General features: G+C 37.1%; 3 protein-coding genes across 3 annotated transcripts in view; 1 reads left to right on the top strand and 2 right to left on the bottom strand.

The window, feature by feature from the left end:
• Positions 1-17,447, bottom strand: part of LOC140224287 (protein D3-like) — a 98,134-nt gene that overhangs the window by 62,326 nt on the left and 18,361 nt on the right. The gene's annotated exons all lie outside the window — the stretch shown is intronic.
• On the bottom strand, positions 2,445-10,321 carry LOC109036303 (protein D1). The gene is made up of 5 exons (XM_019050449.2): positions 10,002-10,321; positions 8,619-8,748; positions 5,187-5,318; positions 3,420-3,486; positions 2,445-2,666 (listed from the first exon to the last, which is right to left on the bottom strand). The coding sequence occupies exons 1-5, from the start codon at positions 10,278-10,280 to the stop codon at positions 2,483-2,485; spliced, it is 792 nt and encodes a 263-aa protein (XP_018905994.2). The 5' UTR covers positions 10,281-10,321; the 3' UTR covers positions 2,445-2,482.
• On the top strand, positions 10,573-16,685 carry LOC109036307 (protein D2). Its single transcript, XM_019050462.2, has 6 exons — positions 10,573-10,929; positions 11,752-11,952; positions 12,719-12,845; positions 13,183-13,320; positions 15,263-15,338; positions 16,497-16,685. The coding sequence occupies exons 2-6, from the start codon at positions 11,758-11,760 to the stop codon at positions 16,609-16,611; spliced, it is 651 nt and encodes a 216-aa protein (XP_018906007.2). The 5' UTR covers positions 10,573-10,929; positions 11,752-11,757; the 3' UTR covers positions 16,612-16,685.

Genomic DNA, 17,447 nt, shown 5'->3' with positions numbered 1-17,447 from the left:
TAATGGCTCATTATTTAATCATGCTAAAACCAAAATTAAGACGACGAGTTTAATGAATTCTGGCACCAGAGGAATATTTTCCTTTAACCTTTCGGTTTCTACAATGAATAGGACGTCTGTATAATAGACATATCGACGGTGTATAAGTCCACAACCACGTATCTCGGTTTATTCACGGATTTTCTATCATACTTCATTTTTTAATTGAAAAACTACTCAACGGTAATTCTTAAAAACAGCCGTGATTTTTCTTCTCAGTGTCGAGAAAATTCTGCAAAAACTTCAAGGAAAGATGTCAATTTGTTCTTCTTTAAGAACATAAAATAGATGCGAAGATTCTCAAACACCGCAAACGAGATACGTGGCTGCGAACTTACACCGTCGATATAGTGCGTAGATCCGTGCCAGAGAGGGTGGCCCTCATTACAGTTGGATGAAGTATTCGAGATCTTCCGCACAGATTGTGGCGCTACTCAAAAGCTTTTTTTCTAAGTCCGAAAACGCTTTTCTTATGTTGATCTTCGCCGATTTGCGGGAGGAATATATCCATAGCTCATACGATGTTTTGCCACAAAAATGAAAAACTGCGTATTTATTTTTAATTCATCCCGCACATTTGGGTGGGGGGGGGGGGGTCAACAACAAACACACTTGTAGAATTACCCCACAGATATCTCCCCCACAACGCAGCTTAAACGCACATGCTCATTTACTGCGATAACGTTTAAAAGTATGACAGCTTTCTTTCACAGCTTTTAAGATGAAGAACACCTATTAGGCAATAGGGTAGGTTAATGTAGAATAGGTTCGGTTAGTTTAGGGTAGGTTAGGTAGTTACCTAATACGTAGTTATAGTTTAAATGTTAACTCAATGAATGAGCATGTGCGTCAAAGCTGCGTTGTGGGGGAGATCTGTGTGCTGTGGGGCCTCTCTACAAGCGTTTCAGTTGTAGATCTTCCCCACAGATACGCGGTTTTTCATTTCTGTGGCAAATCATCGTATGAGCTGTTGATTCCTTCCACAATGTGCGGCGAAGATCAACAGCAAAAACCGTTTTCCAAGCTATTTAGAAAACATGCTGATTTCATCTGTATTTGAGCTCTAAGTACGTGACTTTAGCTCAGGAGCAAAAAATATGTGAAAACTTAAAATTTTCTATGATTTTCCTGAACATACTTCTCTCATTGTCCTTGAGAACGAAAAAAAAACCCATTGAAATGGTTGTCGACGTCTGATGTCTTTTAGGCTATCTCTTCAGAGTGCTTTCAATTAAATTATTTTTTTGCTTGTCTACATGACTTGGTGCTATTCATTGTGCAGTCAGTGACGCGGGATTTTTTTTAACGTTTTTTACCCTGTTTCTGAGTCGAGGATGCGGAAAAATTGATAATGGAATGTAATTTATGGTCTGAACCGCGCTGACGGAAAAAGAAGTACAAAAATTCAAGTTTTGTAAAATCCACTTCGCCAAAAAGAAAAATTAATACCGAGAGAAGTAATGTACATTTGCCCTGAAAAATGAAGGTACGCCAGATTCCACTGCGTAAATAATTTTCTGCCAAAATTAATGAAAACAATCTGGCTAATTTTTAATTTCTCGGAAGAAATATGGTGACGCCCGGATGTCAACACAACGTTTTTACAGTCCAGGATTTATGGGGGAAGAGCACCAACCACCTTCATTTTTTGCTGCGATATTACCTTTGACTTTCCCTCCATTGTGATTCACCATTTTTAGTGCCGTACCATTTGAAGAGGTAGAACTTCATCCATAGGTGAATCGACCCTTTTAAATTTTCCTGAAGGATTTTTTTTGTTTTAAGAGATTACGCGACAAAATAAGTGGGCATCTGGATGATTTCTGGAAACACTTGTCTGCATGCATTAACGGCCTAGACATTACCGCGCGTTGATACCAAATCTACGCAAGATGAGAGTCATGAAAAAAGCAGTCATTCCTACTTCATTCCTATCGAGAGTCATAGCGTCGCGTTGTCGCTGCGGTGTTCTATCATCGCGTGTAGTACATCAAGGCATAAAACGCCTTCAATTACGCTTGATACTGTGCAACACACAGGAGTTGAAATATTTGTATCAAAGAATCGAACCCAACTGCAAGTGTAAACCTCTCAGCGATCGCTTTGATGAGAAACCGAAAGCACTAGGTCGTGAGATTGCACTCATCTGGACGGGCCTACCAGAGCTATGAAAATAATACTGCTTAATTTATTGAAATATAATTTCTCAACCTTTTCAGATCCATATGTTGGATCGTGTTAATTTTCTAAAATTTCACACGAACGGTTTCTATTGACATTTTAACTCCTGTCGAGAGTCTGAGTTTTTGGAGAAGACATTTTTTTCAATTTTGTTATTAAATGAGGTGAGATTCTGTGAAATAAACAACCGTGGCTATTGCGTAAATTATAGTGTGGATTATAAATAAACAATAAATTAATTTATTTTTCCACGAAATTCTTGTTAAATGATTTTTCCTTTTACAAAATTACAATTTTTTGCCGTCGTCATGCTGAAAATCGGTTTTTTTGTCGGCCTAGGTCTTACCCATTGTGACTGAAAAAAGTTGCCAGCTGCAGGCTGCCCGAGCTGGTGTTCTTCAACAATCTTTCCAATGCTAAAATTTGTTCGAGTATCATTATAATTCCTGCAACAGTTATATTAGTTGATTAAAATAAAATTACCTCAGATTGATATCACATGTTTAACAATGAAACATTGAGGAGTGTTCTACATCTACAAGACTAGAGAGATAAATATATAGAGAGCGAAGGGGGGGGGGGAGAGATATTGGTGCAAATATTATGAAAAACAGTATGAGGACATGACTTGTCGTGACTCAGCACTATTAGAGATGAACTAGAATCCCAAATGAGCAGCAATTTTCACCTAAAAACCGGGAGAGGCGGTGAGGGTTTGAAACTAGCTGGGTAGAGGAGCTGGGCTTTCATTTCTGTCCACATAGTAGAGTTAAACTAGCAGCATTCTTCCAACGTATTTTTAATCGATAAGTAACCATGTAAATTCAGACCACTCGTTTTCCAATCTTCTGTCCTGCTGACGATCGTAACAGTCAGAATTTTTTTAAGAGAAGGGAAGGTAGTTAAAAAAAAGATAAAAAATTTCTTATTTTGTTCCCTGCAGATCACCCGTTGAATGTTTTGTAAGCTCAAAAAATAATTAAACAAAACTGCGGAGGCTAGCTTTCATCGGTGTGAGACCTCGACTTTGATCCGAGGGCCGAGACTTGGCTTTTTGAATAGCCTTACGAGCCTTATATAGCCTTAATAGCCTTATTTACACCATGAGAAAACGAAGGGAAAACATGAAACGGATTGCGCTTTAGAATAAAGACTTATAAAGAAGTTAGTCCTGACAGAAATGAATGAACTTAACTTACATTTCATCATAGAAAATCAATTCTCCAAGAGGCTGCGTATACAGAAGGAATATAAGTCTGTGTAAACCTGTGATTGAAAAAACCAACATTTGGATGAAAAAAATGTATGTGATTCACATTTCTCATATCAGCGCAATAACTTAAATTCAATGAGAAAATAAAACAGAAACTGTAAAATTGCACTTGATCTAAAAGTGTACTGAGATTTTAAATATGGCGGAGGAAGGGACATCCTTGAGGGAAAAACTGTGTTTAATCCTGAATAAACAGTGGATGTCTGCATTTGACAAAAAAAATTGGCCCCAGCCGGCCATTGAATCCCCCAAATGTACCCAAAAGTCGATCATTGTCATTTTCCATGTTTTTTGTTTTGTTTATTTTGTTCTCCCTCAAATTTGAGTTTCTTTTTCTTTTTTAATTTTGACTTGAATGCAAGCTAGTGTTTGGCTGAATTTTTGTTTGCATTTAAAACTAGGTCAATCAATTGGAAAATCACTATGATACCTCTTCGCGCGCTAGTCAAAAATCAGCATAGACTTACGAACCATGACAAATGTTCATTTGCGGCTCGCAAATCCCTAACATGTATACAGCAATATCGCTCACTGACAGGGTTTGTTGACCGGCTATTCATGAAAAAAAACCCACTTTGTGTATACGTTCTTTTATCTATGAACACTAATTTTAGAGAGATCCAAAGATGCCGAATTTGAACCTGATCGACACTTCTCCTTATGCGGTCATGTTGTAGAAAAAGATACTTTCAAAGCCAATTTTATTAAATGAATTGTTGCTGAAAATATTTATGGATATCAGGTTTTACATCAATTGAATTAGTATCATGATGCCCTACTAATGACATTTTAAATCTAAAAGAATATCACCGGTTATGATTCAGCTTTGCACCTCTTAGTCCCGAAAGTTAAAAATTCATGATAGAATGAGCACTAGATAAGGTACGAATTTCAGCATTCTGATACATGTTTCTAAACCAAAATTTCACGTAAAACACGATGTACACAACGAAAATTACCAAAATTAACTCCTTGTGAAGATATTTAATGATTCTTGATGCGTGAATTCAAACCACCCGCTCATAAAAACTCAATGCTCTACGTGATTCACATCGAGCGCTGAACTTTATCATAACAGTCTCTACGATATACAAATCTGGAAACTTCAATCTTCATGCTTTGGCTCAGCTATATGTAGAAAATTGCTTACAGTTTGAACAATACATGGTGAGACATGAACATTGGTCGACCGAGAAGCTTGCTGAAACCGTTGTAGTGCGCGATTTGACTTACGTAGAGCTTTGAGTTTCTTGTGAGCGGGCAGTTCAAATTCCTCGTAGCCAATGTGGAATAAAAACGTTAATGTCTTCGTTAGGAGTTGGTTTAAGTAATTTTCGTTGTGCGAATCGTGCTCTACGTGAAATTCTGATTAGAAAGCATGTATTAGAATGCTTAAATTCGTACCTTGTCTGGTGGTCCATTCTCCATTATGCTAGAATAAAAGCATAATACCCCTTGCAAGGGTCATACTTTTCTGGCTTCTTATCTATCAGGAGGATATACTCTACGCATTACCGCTACGGTGCGCTACTTGAACTCGATAACATTTATTAAAATAGCACCTAGCATCATCTTCATTTCAGTACTTGACGGATGTACTAGGAAGTAAATGGAAACGTACTCGTGGCGAGTACTATGAAAATATTATTGATCATGGGGTATAAGCTGTATTACTGACGTAACGTCTTCTTACCGGTTCCTTTTTTTGGCCGTGGTGAGATATATTTAGCTACTTCGAGTCCTGTCTTTATTTTGCCATTTCGAATATTTACAACATACCAGTGCAAGTAAGATGTGTTAGGAGCGGTTACGGCAGCATCCGGATCTTGCAAACAGAACGAGACATTTAAAAAAAGGCGGAATTTGAACGGTGGAAAAGAAGTAGGAGAAAGGAAAAAAATCTGAGCTAATCTGCATGCATTATTAGCTCAAACTGTGAAACCTGATTTTTGCCTCTAAAATTTTTCGTGTCAAATTTGAGATCATCTAGTACGTAACAATTAAATTTTATTCACTTGTTTCCACAGATCTGCCCTTGTTTTCTTTTACAACTTCTCAGTGCAATTTATTATTAGCAAATTAAACGCCGCCTCTTCACGTCGAAATTTTCCTCCGATGTAAGTCTCTTTTTCACGAATAAAAATTTATTCGCATTGTCTCTGCTCCTCGTTTTCATTTAATTTTCTATAGACTCTCTACTCGAATATTTTTGTTTGCACTCTGCATGAATCGTTCATCAATTTTACCCTGCCATTCTTCAAACTTGTTATCTCTCCTCTGTTTCTACAGTTTCTTTCAAATCTAATACTGTATCGTCGTTTCTAATCTCGCCAAACGTATTGCGGCCGCCGTTTGGCGCAAAACGCACATTAGCGCCTACAAGACTGCAGGAATACTTCACGCATTGCGCGAAACACAGAGCGACTGCTGGTTAACACGGAACATATGTATATTAGCGCCTACAAGAGTGCAGGAATACCTTCACGCATTGCGTCAAACACAGTGCGACCGCTGGTCGGCAATCTGAATACTCCACGCTTAGTTTAGCTTTAGTTGCTTGTCCGATCTAAACCCAACTAAGGATTATGGATCTCACTACACGCTATCCGGAGTGTGTCCGTCCCTACCGGCGGACCGATTATTGAAACTTCAATGGAGCCTGATAAATGATAAATTTAAAGTGCGCGCCTAGAGGACCAGGTAATAACCATGTTTTTATGGAGCAAAAAATGCCTTTTCACAACAAAAGTAAAAAAATCCGCACTATCATGTTCCTTCATTTCTAAATTGATCGGTGAAACTGAATGGTATTAAAAACAAGCAGTGAACTCCAACACAATGTGTTGATAAGGCGCGTCATTAACTCGCACATATCAACCCCTTTAGTTTTCATTTACAGAGATTTCAAAAAAGGCAAGCAGCACAACAAGAGAATTCACGATCCAACACTGCAAGGTCAACGACGCACCTTCACGAGACCGTGTATTGTGAATCTAGAAAGCTATTCGAACAAATTTAAGTTTTTTGATCTGCCTCAAGCAAAATCTTTTCAGATTCTTGAAGAAAAGTGCTACGGAAAAATTTAAGCGAAGAAAGGAAAAATTCTGTCGAACTCCTAGAAGATAAAGTCGATTTAAAGGTATTTTGGGGCTAAAATACCCAAATCACCGGTATTATAAATCCCGTTATATTATTGAAAAGAAATTGACTCGATATAAATGCAATTGTCTTAAATATGTCTTGATTTTGTTATTTTAAACGTCTTTTCATGCAAAGAAGCTCAACCATGTCCATGCTTTATTCATTCATGAATTGAAAGTAAGCAATCCACATCCCGAAAATCTACCGATTTGCCGTAAAAAATCGCAGAAACTTGATATACCAGGTCGATGTACCCACTCTTTGAATTTACCAATCAATTTAGTGAGTGCACGTATGTGAAAGTCAAAATGCTATAGTCATTTTGGGTGCATTCATTTTTCATGAAACAATTGTAAGTAATTTCAATCCCGAAAAACCATAAATTTTCCGTATAAAATAAAAAAAATCAAAATATGTCGACTCCCTGACGTGAAAATTAAATTCTACGTGTGAAAATACTTATGTATCGATATGCTGAACAAATGCCCGCCTCTCCTCGTAATTTACAAACCGTTCCTATACTCATCTCAAAATTTTTCTCAGAGCTTTGTGTTATTATCAGCTTCCATTTAAACCCCGGTTTGATGGCCGAATCGGCTGCCCAAAAAGCAAGCCATTTTTGAAGGGCTCTATGAGAAATTCGTGATATTATCAGCTCTCAGGAAATCACCCCATGGGTAAAATTGCTGGTATAAATTTTCGAGTGCTTAAAATAATCGTATTCAAGAAACTAAGGCATTAAACTATGGAGTCAATTTCGTTTTAATAATATAACGGGATTTACTTGTCTTCAGGTCAAAACTCATACAAGAAAGCCCCTTGCAAGAGGCTAATTTTTTGTAATTTCACTCAATTTTTTCTCCTTTTTATAATTGAATTGCTTGTCACATTCTGAGGTCAATCATATTAAATTGTAATTTATACATTTCTTTTTTCCCCCTTCATTTTATTTTTTGTTTGGAGAAGTTTTGTTGATTTCTTCGGATTTCGAATACTGTAACTTCTCTTCTATTTGGCCGATTTTTATGAATGAGACCTCTTTTAATTCGTGTTTTAACGGAAAGTAAGGAAAAAATTGCTAAAAACTCGCGAAACAATTTTTTTTTAAAATTGGACGAATCCTAGCGTGACGGTGAAATGGTTAATGAAGCGTAAGTAATTGGGCGAGGGGCTGAGGATCCCGGCCTCGCTTGGCGACCGTCATTAGCTATTGTTCGTCGAGACGCCGACGCAGTGATCAGGAGCGTGGGGAAGAGAGGGGTAAGTGGATTCCTGTATGAGCCACGTTTAGCTAATGGTCTAATGAGTCTCGAGGCTCATCACAGATTGCACTTACACAGATTGCACTATCATGAGTGGCGGTAGCCACCACCGGGCAAGTAACCTATCCTCCAACAATTGGCAACACAGCACAGCCCGGTCGAGGCAACGACACCATAGTTACACGAACTTGGCTTATTTGGGTTTTTCAGAGCACGGGTACCAACTTTTGAAAAGTATAACCGAGGTTACAGATCTGTCAAAGCAACGTTTTGAACAAAACGGAGGAGTTAGATTCTCATTCCGAGAGTGCCGACCTGCTCAGCCATCCTCGAATCAATTCGCTTGATTCTGCTTATATATGCATATTTTAAATCAGCGCGTCGCATTCTTAGGCTTTTTTTAAAAAAACCAAGTAACTTAGACTCTTGGTATTCACTGCACATAAACTAGCGACCCCCAGAATGAGAAACAACTTTAAATCATAATTATTGATGGATAAATAAACTTTTTACACGCTTTGGAAAATCTCAGAAGTTCGCGGTAGTCACTTTTCGGTAAGGAACTAAGGGACTCGGTTATTGTATCGAGCAGGGTTCGAAACGATCGCAAAGGCGGTATACTACGTATACGCGCCAAAATTGTCATTACTGCTTGTGGATACTCGTAAAATTTGAGCATTCGCTCTAATAATATGTTGGAATGAAAATAAAATTTGTATTACCTATCATTAACAGAGTATAAACTGAGTCTTTAGTAGCTGGCCACCTTACGAAACAAGGCTTACGCTCAATTTCTGTAGGTTTCAAAACGTTACCATATTTGGCCACTGATGCTCTATTTTTGTAATTCACCTGTAAGAAAAAAAAGATGAGAACAAACCACTTCTGGAATTTGAGTCAGAAAAAAAGTATCGGGCTCTGAAATGGAAGTTTTTCCTTAAAGCTACACTGGAAAAAAACCACATTGGATCTCGAGTCCAGACTCTTGAAAACATTGACAAGAAAAAATACTCTTGATTCAATCGGATTTTTGCTTGAATCAAAACGAAATCCGCTTAAATTAAGAGGCTTGGTTCTTGATTTAAGCTAGATTCTGATTGAATCAAGAGTGCTTTTTCTTTGTCGATGTTTTTAAGAGTCTGGACTTTAGATCCAATGTGTTTTTAGAATCAAAGCGGTTACTCGCATTCCTGTCTTAGGCGGAGAGATAAAAAACTGGATTATCCTAAGATCGCCGTATAAAAAGGCATTGGAGCGGCATAATCCATTTTCTGGTTGGTCTCAAAAACACGTCCACAAGCGAAGGATTGGAGGGATTTTAACGGATTTTAGAGGTGAATCTCTCGAAAACTTACCCAAATGTAATAGTTGATATAATACTACCAAAACTTTGAAAATCCAAAGATCAGAGCACCAAAATGCCGATTAAATCAATAAAACTTTAAAAAACTGACAAAAATTCAAGACGATACGGACTAAGCACCGGAATCGCCTATTTAAGCACACGTAATTTTGAATGATCTGGACGAGCGGGTGGTCCATTTTCAGCAATGTGAGTACCCGCTTTGATTCTGCCCTACTTGCAGCTATGTATCGACGGCATAAGTCCGCAATCACATACACATACATGTATCTCGGTTGCGGTGTCCAGAAACCTCCGCCTCTATGTTATTTCTTTAAAGGAGAACAAATTGACATCATTCATTGAAGTTTTTGCAGAATTTTCTTCGCACAGAGAAGAACAATCACGGCAGTTTTAAAGAATTACCGTTGAGTAGTTTTCCGTTTAAAAAATAAATTATGACTGGAAGTCTGCGACGTCGCAAACCGATTAATGTGATTGCCGACTGACACCGTCGATATATTTCTTATTGGTAAGTTTTATTGCAGGCGGATGGATCTAATGCAGGATTGCCTCGATATAGCCAAATGGAGTATTGCTTTTAGGTTGGATACCAATTCAGTTGTCACCCTCTCTTTCCCCGAGAGTAATCAACTTCCCCGAGGCTATCAAAATTAGCTCATATCAGCGCCTCATAAGCTATGCCCCTAATAAAGAATAGACAATGAAAAAGGAATAGTAAAAAGAGAATGCATCACATTACCCGTAATACGTCCTTAGGTGCTTTTTCAATTATGTCGGGGACAATTTTGTGCTTTAAGAATGCTCTTTTTATTTGTCCTGGGGTCTGAACATGAAAGAATGCACCTAAAAGCGGCAATTTTGGGGAAACTTTCAGCTGTACATCCTGCGAGTAACTCATCAAAGGTTCAGCATACACTACTGCTGCTTTCCAAATAGAGAGTATCTGCAGTAAACTCACAACAATCACTACCGTTATACATGTAAATGTTTCAAATGTCCGACTTCTCCAAGCATTCATTACCTTATTTCAGAGAAATTTTTGAAAGAATTCAGAACCAACAATAATCTGATACGGTAATAAAAAAACATCTGAAAAATATGCAGACGCAAAAGTTTCAGTGGTGTAATTCAGTTCCAAGAATTTCTAAGTGATCATTACTTATCATTACATTAGTAAGTATCAAATACGTCACATAAAAAATGTCCGTACAGTTTAGCTGGCTTAATGGATGTGATAAAGGTTCATCATTTGAAAAAAAGGAATTAAAAATTACACGTTTTTAAAATTAAGATAAGCCACTGCCTTAAACGGTTGTGTGAAAATATTGTTTCCCACTTTAGAATGAACAACAAAATTGTATTGTCCTCAGTTTATGATTACCTTTGGAAAGTGTTCGTGTCCTAAATTTTACAAATTTATTTTTAAGTGCTTAAACGTTCATTTAATCGTTCACGAGGCGCCTGGCGCACTCTAAACGCTATGTTTCAGAATGGACCTCTCACTTGAATGCTTGAGAATTATTTTCAATGTTTATGGCACAACCAAAATAGGACTATATTATTACTTTGTTAATCTTTAATTTTTTTAACGCCATAAGAAACGTGCCGAATTGAGAGGTATCTAGAAACTTCAGAAATTTCATGGAGTCAAACATGCTAGGTAATCGGTAAGTGTATATCATAAGTCGAGTACCACGTAAAATGTACTAAAACTCCTTCTCTCATTAGTTATACAAATTTTCAAATGGGCAATTTCGCTCGTTTTAAAGTGCAGTAATTTTATTAACACCACTTAGAACTCTAACAACTATGTACAGAAAATCAGTTCATTCTAAGTTTGAAAGTTAATTGCCGGTTCAAGATTTAAGTCCAGGTGATACCTGAACCCTCAGTTTTGAACACGTCATTTTTAGAGAGCAACACGCACTTTCAAAAATGTTTAATTTTATTGACTTAATTTTTACTTTTTTAACGTGTGCAATGCATCCATATACCTACCTAAGCTCTAACATTAACTCAAAAGCATTTTTATTTCAAAATATTGGACCGATGCCATATAATGATAGATGATTTCATGATAGATAGTTAGTTAGTCAATTCCAGCATTTTAGTTTGATAGTTATACATATACGTTTATCATAATTTCATCACCAACTTTATGTCCAAAATTTACAAAATCCAAACTCGCATAAACACGGAGCAACACAACTGCTAATAGTTTCTAAAAAAAGGACATTAATAAAAAAATATTCATTTTTTATATAGATGTATTTTTTGACCAAAAATACACAGTTTAAATTTTCCCCGATGTAGGATTTAAGTCGTGGACCTTTAAAAGATCACAGATCCAGGGCCATGCATTACGAATATATCCAGATTATCCCTGCCACGATGTATTGATATAGTTTCGTTTTTTTTCGGGGGGGGGGGGGGTATTTAAAGAATAATTAGTTTGTGATAATATTTAATTTTACTCACTCTGTTCGAAGGGAAAGATGAAACAGCAATACAGATGTCTATGTTTAATCCTATCTGTATCATTAGTTAAATCGAGAGAGGCTCCATCAACGTCAACATGGTGCCCTGGTATGGATGTTCTTCATAAAGATCCGAAAGATATCGAAAATGATCTCAAGCAATGGAAAATTATCCCTGATCTATTAGACGAAGCTCCCATGCTGCCGATGCAGGTACAGATATAAGATTAAAATTAAAATATGAAACCTTGCCTTTACACGCATGTTAGTGTTGTTTATCAGTAGTGAATACAAATTTCCGGCCTCGAGTTCGTCATCATTACTGATCCCTATGATATTAACATGAATAAATACTGATTAAGACTAAAGGTATCACAATGTACGTTAATGTTCGATAAAGTTGAAGTATAAAAATAATTAAAAGTTGAAAACTATTTACACGAAAAATGCGCTACCGTAACTATATTCATACATACAGCTTGACTCGTGGTTTTCATTATTTTATTATATTTTTTATTTGTTTCTCTTTTTTGCCGCTTGGGGCGTATTAATATTTCATTTAAAATGATCCTTAGATATAGATTAACTCGTGGGTTCAGGTCTCTGCCTTGTCAAAAATTGTCCTCGAAATACGAGTTAACTCGCCTTTCTGCTTACTTCTTACTTATTAATACTAAATCGCTTATTATTGTAAGATTGCTAGGAATCAATAATGATTTGATGGGAACGTACAATGGTTGATCGTTTGAGGAAGGTTAGACTTATCTTCAGATCTCCAATTCAAAGAAAATACACGTCTCTGATTGGTCTAAATTTTTGACGAGTCAAAGGACCAGAAACGCTTTCGTAAAAGCTTGACCTCTAATGCGCTGGTAATTCGAATCTCTAAATATATATATTTTTTACCAGTACATGTTAATTTTGCAGTGAATACTTTATTCTTGTAAATAACGATTGAATTTGTTTGAATTATTTCTAGGTGGAGTGGTATGGTGGTCCTGAAGCACTTTTTGGAAACGAAATTAATTCAACTGTTACAAAAACTGAACCATTTTGGACAGGTTGGAATGCAAATGTCACGGATTTCTACACTATGATACTCACAGGTACTTAATGTATTCCAGAGAATGACAATTGATAGGAAATAGAAAGTAGAGTTTTTTTTACTTCTAATGCCAGCGTGTGACTTCCCACAGAGAAGACAAATCTCGTAAGTTTTCATGAATTGACGTTGGGTAGTTTTTCATTCAAAAAAGAAAGTTTGACAGGAAGTCTCCAACGTCTTAAACCGAGATACGAGGTCTGGTAGTTTCACCGTCGCTTTGCTATATTTCTTTTATCTCCTGCCATTAGGAGCGATAATTCGATAAATCAAATTATTGAATGATTCAAGGAGCCTCAAAGGATTATTTGCAAATAATGAAAGTGATAATCGTGTTCCAGGTCTTGATGAAAAATCCAAGGAAAATACGTTGCACAGAGAAAAACAACACTGGATCATAGGCAATATTAAAGAGTACGATTTTGCAAAGGGAGAATATTTGACCGAATACATGGGCCCAAAACCACTTGAAGGCAAAGGTTTGTCTGAAAATTGTTTTGTTTATATAATATTTCGTTCCATTTATATCAAACAAACTCGAAAAATGGCTAGCAACGTTCAATATTATTACATTTAATTGATACTGATAAAAAGTAGTACCCTCATCCTTTAGATGCCCTAGACGTATTCAACCGACTTGGGATTTCTTAGTAGGCAGTTCTGGGTAGGTAGTTGTCATAAAAAAATATCCTCGACTCGAAACAACGCAAGCCAAAATACCAATTTTTGAACGTGCGTCTATTTTTTCCCCTTTTAATTCAAAATGATTTTTGATTCGGCCACATCATTGCATAATCTGAAAAAAAACTTGACCTTATTTACTCTATAATTTCAAAAATAAGAGACACCTCAACGCTTTTGACGGCGCAAAGATACAACTATTCGTGCTTGATGGATGTCCGTGTTGCATCTGCAAAATTGAAGGCGCGATGGCGCGACGCGTGAACTTGTAATGCTCCGATCTATGCCACCATGGAGATGTCATTAGGTTTCGGGAGAAAAGTTAAAAACGGTCCCTGATCACGTCTCTTCTATCTTCGGCTGTGTAGACACTCGAATTTTTCTTTTCATTCAATTCGTTTGTCTGACTCTCTTTTCAGGATGTATTTATAGACCAATATGTAATGCTCATATCGTCGCCACTCTGACGTAAAGGCTTATCTCAATTTGCCCATGAGCCCTGTTTTACATATAAATCTATGCTTTCTGGGGCTCATGTGGAAAGCGAGATACGCCCTTACGTCAGAGGAGCGACGATTGTGTACCGGCCCCAAGCTCCATCCGACCCGCGGGGCGCTGTCTTCAGCAAGCCTCGAGTTATTTTGACCCGGCTAGGGCATCTAAAGGTTAAATAATAATCAAAAACCGACAGATATTTTCGGACCTAGGATAGAAGATTGTGCCAAGCTATATCAAGAACAACAATATGCTAAGAAGAAGAGCAATTGCTTTGTGAAATGATGTACTTTGAGACCGAAAGACCTCCAACGTAATCAAAATAAAAATTTGGATGTATATCATGCTAAATGGAACGATGTGCACGTGGAAAGAAGGGGTGTGCTCGTTAGCGCACGGGCCATAAGAATGAATAGGAAATATAAAGCGCCAGTGACGTCATCGGCAACGACGGGAGCAACGACGATCGGCAAGGAGGTCTCTAACTCATGAGCCCTGTCCACAACGCTTTTGTCACATGCCCATGGCTCACGAGTTAGCGCGCCGGTCCTTTTGATTTCATTGAAAATCCCGCTTTTCCATTCTCTCAAAAGTAACTGTATCCACTCTTACATTGTTTCTTATGCAGCTTCCCCGAGCACACCCCATCTTACCACTTGTACAAAGTTCCATTTAGCATAAATACGTCCATTTAAAACGCGATTGTCAAGTGCAACAAGAGTATAATGACCTATCATCGCTGAAGGCTGAAAACGTGCCATGCACATAAATGCATCTAAACGGATCCTTGTTGTTACAAACGATACCGGTGACATTGAATCGCCGGCAGTGTCTGGTTACCAGCAACACGATCGTCAATTTTGCCCTGGCGATACCTCAATTATTGATGCGCGTTTCCTAATACGCCAGAATGATTAATTATATTCTACAGCATTTTCGAATATTTTTTTAGTCAACGGGGTAAAAATGATTCCCCAATTAGCCTTTTGGTGCTCCTTCATTTCTTCATGATACTCCATGCTGTACCTTGAAGTTGGTTTAGTTGCGTGACCTAACCATATGGTCATTGGCACATATTCCATATGTATTAAGGTTGGGAAAGGTGCTGTTGGAATAAATTAGGGTCATTGCCCTTTAAAATGTTGTACTCATTTAGTTCTACGAAAAAAACCTTTAGGGTGTTAAATCAATTTGATACTCCAATATGACACTTATTTTGTTTAACTCAATTTAATTTCCTTACAGGATATTTTAGATATGTATTCCTAGCATATTGGCAACCTCATAAAATAGAGTTTAATGAAACAAAAATAACGTCCACGTGAGTAGTCTTTGTCTTTTACCTTGATCCGAGCCTAAAAATTGTCACAAATGGCACCCCCACCGGCCCACAGTGGATTGGGTCAATAGGAGAGTTCGGACAAAATTTGGAAACTTTAAAAGCTTATAACTCGGTTTATACAAAACTCTGATATTTTAAAAGTGGTTCCATTGGCTTCCTCGTAAAATTTTCTTCTAGAAGCACGCCTTTAAAGTTAAAATGCGAAGATCTAAACATCAAAATTTGCAGTTTTAGTCAACAATTTTAAGTCCAAACTCTCTGATTGACTCGATCCACTGTGCGGCGTGCTACTAGTGCGAGACGCGCACTGGCACCTACAAACCTAAGGGGATACTTCACGCATCGCGCAATGCTTGAAGTATCACAGTTAGGTTTGTAGGCGTTAATGCGCGTTGCCTTCTGACCGGTCGGCCGCCCACCCCCTGTTCGCAACAAAAAGGTCTATGAGTTCAAGCCGATGGATGTTATCTGTGTTATTTAGCTACCCTTTTCCATTAAAATTATCAACTTCCTTTCTAAAACCAGAACCCAACAGTAGTTGTGCATCTGGTATTCATTTAAAGATACAAATCATGTTATGTGAAGATGTTCAAAAATTGTGAATCATGAATCAATGCGTGGCATGGATATGCACATCGATGGTGAAACTACCAGACCACATATCTCGATTTGCGACGTTGTAGACTTCCTGTAATACTTCATTCTTTAAATAGAAAACTACTCAACGTCAATTCTTGAAAACTTCTTTGCTTTTTCTTCTCTGTGCGATGAAAACTTTGTGAGGATTACAAGAAATGATATTGATTTATTCTCCTTCAAAAAAATAAAATGGGAGCGGAGATTTTTAAACACCGCAAACGAGATACGTGGTCTGGTAGTTTCACCGTTGACATGCTTGTCAAAACACGAATTCTTGATTATTACTTCCACTTGTAGGATTGAGAGTGCGAAAAAAATATTCCATTCTAATTGTTTTTCCTTGGGTTCCACACATACTTTTGCTTGCTCACGTAAGATATACTTACAGAGAGTGAGTGTCTAATATGATTGTTACTGGAATATCTATTTGAGATCAATATGGTAGGGACGTTTATTTAATGAGTTTATTTTTTAACCATATTTTTTTTCTCTCTGCAGGCAAAATAATCATCTGCGGTCAAATTTTTCTAGTAAAGCATTTGCGGAGAAGTATGATTTAGGGAAACCAACAGCGGTGAACTTCTTTCGAACAAGACATATTGTAGGCAGCTAGTCAATCACAGAATATTATCTTTTGTACATAAATAGATGCAATTTTGAATAAATTTAAACTTTTAATATCCATAAGCTAAGAATTTCTATGTACGTCTTTGATTTTTTTTACCGAAAAAATACTTTTAATTTATTTTCATTGACATCACTGAAAAAAAAAAAAAAAAACACATCGGATCTAGAGTCCAGACTCTTAAAAACATCGCCAAGAAAAAATACTCTTGATTCAATCAGATTTAAACTTAAATCAAGAACCAAGCCTCTTAATTTGAGCGGATTTCCTTTTGATTTAAGTTTAAATCTGATTGAATCAAGAGTCCTTTTTCTTGTCAATGTTTTCAAGAGACTGGGCTCTAGATCCAATGAGTTTTTTTTCCAGTGATGTATTCAGGTAAAGGGATGACAATAAAACGCAAACGCAAATAAAATACTTTGAAAATTAAACATAAGTTGTTACAGGTTAGTATTACCTCACCATATTTTTTAAGTTTTGGAAGTATTTTTTTCATTAACCTTATAATTGGAAGTCTAAATACAAATAACAAAAATGAGCTCCTACATGCAGCTGCAGTTAAGAAAGAAAAGAGGAGGAAATTTTATGGCCCATCCTCTTCGTTTTCATTGAGAGAATTCAACTTTCGAAAGTGATGGCACGAGTTCGAAATCAACCTAACGCCCTTCATTCCTCATGGAAGTCAAAATTTTGAAGTTTATATACAAACTATCAAATTTGATGTCTGATCATGTCTCACTTCAGTCGTAAAATCAAAATTTTTCGTCAAACATCCCTCGCCACCCGTGTGAGCACTCCATATCCAAGATTACTTTGAACATCTA

The sequence above is a fragment of the Bemisia tabaci genome, chromosome 3, assembly GCF_918797505.1.
Source record: "Bemisia tabaci chromosome 3, PGI_BMITA_v3".
Taxonomy (NCBI): Eukaryota; Metazoa; Arthropoda; class Insecta; order Hemiptera; family Aleyrodidae; genus Bemisia; species Bemisia tabaci.
The sequence above is the reverse complement of the archived record's forward strand: the minus strand, read 5'-3'. Positions and strand labels throughout refer to the sequence as shown.

Coding starts and splice junctions, on each gene's coding strand:
- LOC109036303 (XM_019050449.2), bottom strand. CDS start 10,280: ATGAATGCTTGGAGAAGTCGGACATTTGAAACATTTACATGTATAACG. Junction 8,749..10,001: donor CACCTAAGGACGTATTACGG/GTAATGTGATGC, acceptor TTTTTCTTACAG/GTGAATTACAAAAATAGAGC. Junction 3,487..5,186: donor ACGGCCAAAAAAAGGAACCG/GTAAGAAGACGT, acceptor TTTCAATCACAG/GTTTACACAGACTTATATTC.
- LOC109036307 (XM_019050462.2), top strand. CDS start 11,758: ATGAAACAGCAATACAGATGTCTATGTTTAATCCTATCTGTATCATTA. Junction 11,953..12,718: donor CTCCCATGCTGCCGATGCAG/GTACAGATATAA, acceptor AATTATTTCTAG/GTGGAGTGGTATGGTGGTCC. Junction 15,339..16,496: donor GAAACAAAAATAACGTCCAC/GTGAGTAGTCTT, acceptor TTCTCTCTGCAG/GCAAAATAATCATCTGCGGT.